The 6,883-nt window shown below is 64.9% G+C and overlaps 1 protein-coding gene across 1 annotated transcript in view; it reads left to right on the top strand.

The window, feature by feature from the left end:
* Window positions 1-6,883, top strand: part of LOC105299517 (glutamine-dependent NAD(+) synthetase-like) — a 43,368-nt gene that overhangs the window by 22,600 nt on the left and 13,885 nt on the right. Inside the window, 8 exon segments of the mRNA XM_023537357.1 lie at window positions 1,043-1,131; window positions 1,288-1,405; window positions 2,165-2,296; window positions 3,980-4,054; window positions 4,881-5,005; window positions 5,469-5,517; window positions 6,013-6,115; window positions 6,519-6,880. Of these exon segments, the coding sequence (XP_023393125.1) occupies window positions 1,043-1,131; window positions 1,288-1,405; window positions 2,165-2,296; window positions 3,980-4,054; window positions 4,881-5,005; window positions 5,469-5,517; window positions 6,013-6,115; window positions 6,519-6,880 (1,053 nt within the window).

A 6,883-nucleotide genomic window follows, 5' to 3' on the forward strand; every position in this document is an offset into this window, starting at 1 on the left:
TGTGCATGTGTGCCCACGTGTCAGTATGCTTGTGTGTGTATGTGCACATTATGAGTGTATGTGAGCGTGTGCGCACATGCGTTAGTGTATGACTGCGTGTGTGTGCATGTGTGTATGCTCACGTGTGTGGTTATCCACGCTGTGTGAATATGTGTACATGTGTGAGTGCACATGTGAGTTTGTACTGTGAGTGCACATGTGTGAGCGCACGTGTGTGAATATGTGCACGTGTGTGAGTTTGTACTGTGAGTGTGCGCACGTGTGTGCGCGTGTGTGTAGCGTGCGTGCAGCAGTCCTCTTACCGTGAGACATGCCCCTTCCGTTCTCCTAGGATCCCATTATACCCCGAACTCACCGAGGTGGGGACCCACTAAACCCACGTGGGGTACAGTCTGCAGCGAGGGGTTCTGCTCGGTCTCGCTGACTGAGGACAGGTTGCACGAACTGGCCCCGAGCAACTGGATTAGGGGTGCTGGATCCTGCCCCAGAGGCTGCCAGCACGCGTGGTGTGTGATGCGGCTCTTGGTGACGGACACACCCGCGTTCCGCTTCCTGTCCTGCCACACAGGATCTGGGTGACTTTTCTCGGGTTTCTGGAACTTAGTAAGCCTGAGGTCGTTTCTGACACAGGCGTGGGATCCTCCTGGTCAAACTGTCAGGTGCATCGATGACACAGAGAAAGTGCTGAGCGCCGTATCCGGCCCTGAGCGCCCTCGATAAACGAGGGCTGATCTCATTAAACAGGGTGGTGGCGATTTGCGCCAGCGGAAACACCGGGATTGAGTCAGTTTGTCGCAGCCACAGTGAGCTGCCGGCTGACGAATGTGTGACTACAGACAGGAATGGCCAGCAGGGGGACGCCAGCTGCCACCGGGCCACCTGGGCTGGCAGTGCTCTGAGTCGAGGAGGGACACGTCTAGGGCTCGAAGCAAGACGGTGGCCTTCATGAACGTCTTCTGAGTGACGTCTGGGGTCCTAGGTCAGTACGTAGCGCAGACGGGGACAGCTGAGGGTCTCACGCCCTCTCGCCTCCTGACTGCAGGAAACCGTGCCTTTCGGAGACGCCGTGCTGGCCACCCAGGACACCTGCATCGGGAGCGAGGTCTGCGAGGAGCTCTGGATGCCCCACAGGTCAGCCCGCCCCGAGCCCCGTCCTCTCAGGAGACCCGGGGATTTGCAGACGTCCTGGAGTCAAGGCTGTGGGCCGTGGAGACACCCCGAGGGTTTGGGAGGCTGGAAGGGCGAGTTGGGGAGCACAGCGGTCTCTCAACCCACTTCTGCCCGCAGCCCGCACATCGACATGGGCCTGGACGGCGTGGAGATCTTCACCAACGCCTCAGGCAGCCACCACGTGCTGCGCAAAGCCCACGCCAGGGTGGATCTGGTGACCATGGCCACCTCCAAGGTAGGCGTCGGGCTGGGACGCTGGGACATGCGTGCGCACCCCTGTCTCGCACACTCAGAGCACGCCCTGCTCAGCGCAGGGCACGGCAGGGCACAGTGGCCCTTCAGTGCTACTAGACATGGCTCGTGCACGACCAGCACGCACGGACTCCCCGGGGGCCCACCTGCCTGACCTCGGTCAGCCCTCACATCCACCCCATGGGACAGCACTGCCGTCACCCCGCTCTCAAGCGGGACGCGGGGCACGTGGCATCGCACTGTCTCAGGACAGGTGACGCGGTAGCCGGGAATGACGACATGCCGCTTGCCTGTCGGCGTCACGCAGGGTGCGGGGAGCACCACGAGTCTGCCCCTCTCGGTGGGCAGCGTGACACAGTGAGGCCGTGTTGGTCGGTCACGCGCAGGACAGGGGCATCAGCTAAGCTGGCCTTGGGTCTCGGCTTCATCATGCGGGGTCTGTGTTTTCTGCTCTGCCGTGTGTCCCGTGATGGAGATGACAAGGCTGCCTCTCGGGGCCATTGGGGGAAATAGACGTTTGTGTAACACCTGTTCCCCCAGAACCCAAGCGCATCCGCCATCGCTCCACGCAGTCTGGGCCCTGTGTGCGTGCGTTCGTTCAGTGGGGGCGCTAGCTAGGGCCGAGTGGGGGCGGGGGCCGAGGACTGCAGAGCCAGCTCGGCGGAGCCTCTTGTCTTTGGGCCGCTGGAGGCGAAGGTGACGGACCACACCGGACACCCGCCGCCGGCCCTGCGTCTTCCAGAACGGGGGGATTTACCTGCTGGCCAATCAGAAGGGCTGTGATGGGGACCGGCTCTACTACGACGGCTGTGCCATGATCGCCATGAACGGCAGCGTGTTTGCTCAGGGCTCCCAGTTCTCTCTGGGCGACGTGGTAAGAGCCCCTTCTCCGTTCCCGCCATGACCAGGGTGCGCGGTGCGGCCCCGGGGGGTGTCCTGCCTGTTCGCTTCCTCTTCACCCGGTGGGCGGCAGAGGCGTTGGGGGGCCCCACACAGCACACGGCAGTGACGCCGGGCAGAGAGCCTCAGTGGTTGCTCAGCCACACCTGCACACTGCCCCACGCCACACGCAGTCAGTCACCCCGAGGTGGCACTGGGGAGCCGAGCGAACAGGCAGGCGCCGTGGGGGTGGTGGCCTTGCAGTAACGAGAGGCGGGGGACCCCTCCTTCCCTTGGGAGCACGTGACGGGCGTGGTGGACTGGTGCCAGCACTGGGGACTCGAAGTCACGCCTCGGGAGTGAGCCGACGAGCGTCCTCGTCGAGAATCGTGCGGCTCCCACTTTTGTTTCCGTGAAGCTGGAAAGTGGACGTGGAGTCCAGTGGCGCACACGCAACGGGGCGGCTCTGGTTCGCCCAGAAGTCGGCGTGAGCGGAAGGGTCGCCCTGGGTGGCTCGGACCGTCCATCCAGGGTGACGGTGCTCCCTCGCACGCAGCCCCCATCCTGCCCTTAGACCCAGCCGCCTTCGGCTCTCGGTTTTGGGGGAACAGTGCTGTGGGTGCTGCTCACAGGGGCGGGGGGCACAGAAGGAACACGTTTCCAAGGGCCGCGGTGTCGGGGGGCGGGCTTGAGCATGGAGCAACCCGAGTTCTCCAGGCCCCTCCGGCGTCACCCCGCCTGCCTCACTTCCTCGGGGAGCACGGGGGGCGGTCTGCGACACCGCCTGCAGGCACCGCTGCCGGCCAGGAGGTGGCTGGGAGACCAAACCGCAGGGTCGAAGCGGCCGAGCGAAGCCGACCGTGAAAGGTGCCCGTGAAAGGCGCCCAGCATCTTCCTGCCCCCGGGGAGGCGAGGGCTTGGCAGCTCAGCTGCAGCAGGAACGCTCCTGACCGTCCACCAGGCGCCGCTTCCCAAGTGACAGCGTCCCCAGTGTCCCCAGAGGCCTCGGTCATCCAGTATTAGCCGCGGGGAACGCGGAGGGGGTGGAAGGGAAAGCCAGGTGCGCGCGAGCGCCTCGGTGTGCGGCACGCCCGCCGGAGCCGTGCTTTCCGCGCAGTCCGCCCGGCTTGGCCCAGACATTGGCCGGACGTCTACACCGCAGGCACCTGGGGGGCGTGGACTGGCGGGTGGGCGGGGCTCGCCTGCACCAGGGGCCCCCGCAGGTGCCGGGTGCCACCCAGGCCCCCAGAGTCAGACCCCTAGGGTTCTGAATTTTTAGCCCACACCCACGTGACTCTGGCGTGGGTCGCCGGGGCTGCGTGCTGCTCCTCTGCCAACCCCAGCGGGGCCTTCCTCTGCGCAGGCGTCATCCTCGCGTGGCCTCGCCTCGCGGTCACAGGATGGCTGCAGCAGCTCCAGTATCCCGTCTCCACATGATCCCGAGGCAGAAAAGGGGCCCTCGCTCCCGCATGTCTTTTTAAGAATAGAAACCCCAGCCGACGTTTGGTGGCAAAATTGTGTCCCATGAATAAAAGGGAAAGGCTTTGGGTGGTCGACACTGCCCGCCTTCCCCTCCCTCTGTGCCCCAGGGGGCCACAGGTCCCCAGTCCCGGCCTCGGGAGGCAGGCGTGAGCGGGAGAAGCGCGAGTTCACGCCCTCTCTGGGAACGCCCTTCCAGGAGGTCCTCACCGCCACGCTGGACCTGGAGGACGTGCGAAGCTACAGGGCGGAGATTTCGTCCCGCAACCTGGCGGTAGGTGCTGCTCAGACCCCGGAGACGCTTTCTGTCATGTTCACTGACAGCTCGACTGGGCTGTCCCTCCTCCAGCCCGCGACTCCCGGGGCTGGGTGCATCGTTCAGGGGTTTCAGTGCGTCACGCGTACCCCGTGCAGCCGGCGCCCCGCTCCGTGCTGGAACAGAACCCTGCACCAGCGGCTGCCACCCCTTCTTGCCCCAGGCCTGGTGACCGCTGGGCCGCTGCCCGTCTCTGCCCTGCCCGTTCTGGACGTTTCTCACGAAACGTCCCACCGCGCGTGGTCCCTGTGTCTGGCTTCTTTCACTTGGCACAGCGTTTTCATGATCCACCCATGGGTGGCGGGTGTCAGCGCCTCGTCCGTTTTTATGGCCAAAGACCGTTTCGTGAATGGTATACTTTTCATCTGCTCGCGGACGTTTGGGTGGTCTCCGCGTTCCGTCCACGTTCCGTCCACGCTCTGCAGAAGGCTGTCACGAGCGTGGGCCCAGGCTGCGGGCTGACGCACCTCCCCACTTCCACGTGTCCCCTGCCCGTGGGGTCGCCGGGCCCCGTGCCGGGCCTGCTTCGTCTCATGAGGCACTGCCCGCATCAAATCCCGCATGACGTGCACGCGAGGGTTTCGATGCCACCACGGCCGCCCAGCACTTGTGACCGTCCGTCTGTCGGCTCCCAGCGTCCTGGGCAGAGCGAAGGGCCCCCTGCCACTGTCCTGCCGTGCATGTCCCGCCGGCTGACAGCCTTCTGCTCTCCAGTCCGTGTCGGGGCCCCGTGAGGGTTTGGGTGCCGAGGGGACGTCATTGTATCGTGACTCTCCGCCAGCAGGCCAGCCGGGTGAGCCCGTACCCCCGCGTGAAGGTGGACTTCGCCCTCTCGCACCACGAGGACGTGCTGGAGCCGCCGTCTGAGGCTCTGGAGTGGAAGTACCACAGCGTCGGCGAGGAGATCAGGTGGGCGGCCCTCCTGCAGGAGGACGCGGGGCCACCCGGCCCCACCCTGCGCTGGGCAGTCTGCCCGGCAGAGGCCGCACGGAGCAAGCACGGCGAGTGGTTCTCTACCGGCCTGGGGCAGCCACTGGTTGGGAGGCGGTCACGGTCACTGGGGCTGCGGGCTGCAGGCTGCGGGCGAGGACGTCACAGCCACACCACCGGGTGCCACTTCCTTGCACTGAGACCTTGACACAAAGGTCCTTCCTTTCTGTGGCCCAGTTTCCCCATTTCAGAATGGGGCCGGGGCCAGTACCGACCTGCCAGGGCTGTTTTGAGATTAAAATGTGCTAATTCACCGGCATGTCACGGGAGCCCGGGGCTGCTGGCGGCTCTGCTGGCCCTGCCCCACCTTGGCACCTGCCCCCAGGTGAGCCGCGGACCAGGACAGCAGCCCCCAAACCTAACGCTTCCCGTTGTTCCCCAGCCTCGGACCTGCTTGCTGGCTCTGGGATTTCTTAAGACGTAGCCAACAGGTAAGTCTTCAGTGCCGCCGGCTCACTCTGCTCCTTCCGCCAGTTGGTTAGCGATGGAGTCTCCGGCGGGCTAGGTATTTTGGTTTTAAACGCAAACAACCAGAAGTCTTCCTTCACTGCGACTCGATAGGGAGCTTGGTCTGCCATAGCCAGGGGCCAAAGGGCGCACGGGGCTTTTGGCTCTGCCTCTGAGTCCTGGTGGGCTCCTGCCTGCTGGCACGGGCCCAGGACGCCACCTCCCGCTGGTTTGGGCGCCGTGCCCGTCTGTGACGGACCGTGGAGAACCAGCCTTGGCCGTTCTCCGCAGTGAAAGGTCCGCCCTCTAGAATTCACAGTGGTGGGGCACAGGTGTCTTTTTCCTCCCCAGCGGGAGCTCGGACGCCCGCGTGCTTTGTCGTGGGTCCCGGCCGAGGTTTGCGGGTGGAGCGGGCCGAGCATGGGGCACGCTGCTTCTCCGAGGTCTGCTCACGCCTGCGTCTGGTCGCCCCGTTCCAGGCGGGCTTTTTCCTGCCCCTGAGTGGCGGCATAGACAGCGCGGCCACCGCCTGCCTCGTCTACTCCATGTGCCACCAGGTCTGCGAGGCCGTGAGGAACGGAAGTAGGTGACATCCGTGGTCCGAGGGAGGCCCCAGGGGAAAACTCGGGTCGCACGCATCGTGGGTGGAGGAGGCTTTGGGGACGTGCTCAGATGCCGTAACGTCATGCCCAAGTCCCTGGCCGTTACGGTCCCTTCCCCGGGGTCTGGGCCCACACGGCCGTCCTCGATGCCACAGAGGCTCACTGTCGCTGTCTGTTCTCAGCAGGGCCCAGTGGAAAGATCACAGGCTTTGGGGTCAGGCAAACCCGGGTCCGTGTCCCCCCACTACATGCTATGACGTTAAACATCCCCTTAGCGTATACAAATGGGTGATGCTGCTTGTCTGACGGGACTCTGGGGTGACGGAGAGGGCCTGAGCTGTGCAGGCCCCTCGCGCACAGTGGCATCTGCCCCCCGATTTCAGATCAGGACGTGCTGGCCGACATCCGGGCCATCACCAGCCAGGTCAGCTACACCCCCCAGGACCCCCAAGAGCTCTGCGGGCGCCTGCTGACCACCTGCTACATGGCCAGCGAGAACTCCTCCCAGGAGACGAGTGACCGGGCCAGGGAGCTGGCCGAGCAGATTGGAAGGTAGAGCTGGTCCCTGGCATTGGGCTGCGGCCACATCTGTGGTCAAGGGCACACCCAGGGGCCGGCGGGTTTCTCCTCTCCTGTTTTGAGCCAGATTCTAGGGAACCTGCGTGTCAGTGCACCCCGACTCCCAGCTGCGTCCGATGGCCGCCCCTCCCCCCTCCCCTCCTTGCAGCCCAGGCGGCCGGGGCTGGTG

The sequence above is a fragment of the Pteropus vampyrus genome, unplaced genomic scaffold (assembly GCF_000151845.1).
Source record: "Pteropus vampyrus isolate Shadow unplaced genomic scaffold, Pvam_2.0 Scaffold187, whole genome shotgun sequence".
In the NCBI taxonomy this organism is placed as follows: domain Eukaryota; kingdom Metazoa; phylum Chordata; class Mammalia; order Chiroptera; family Pteropodidae; genus Pteropus; species Pteropus vampyrus.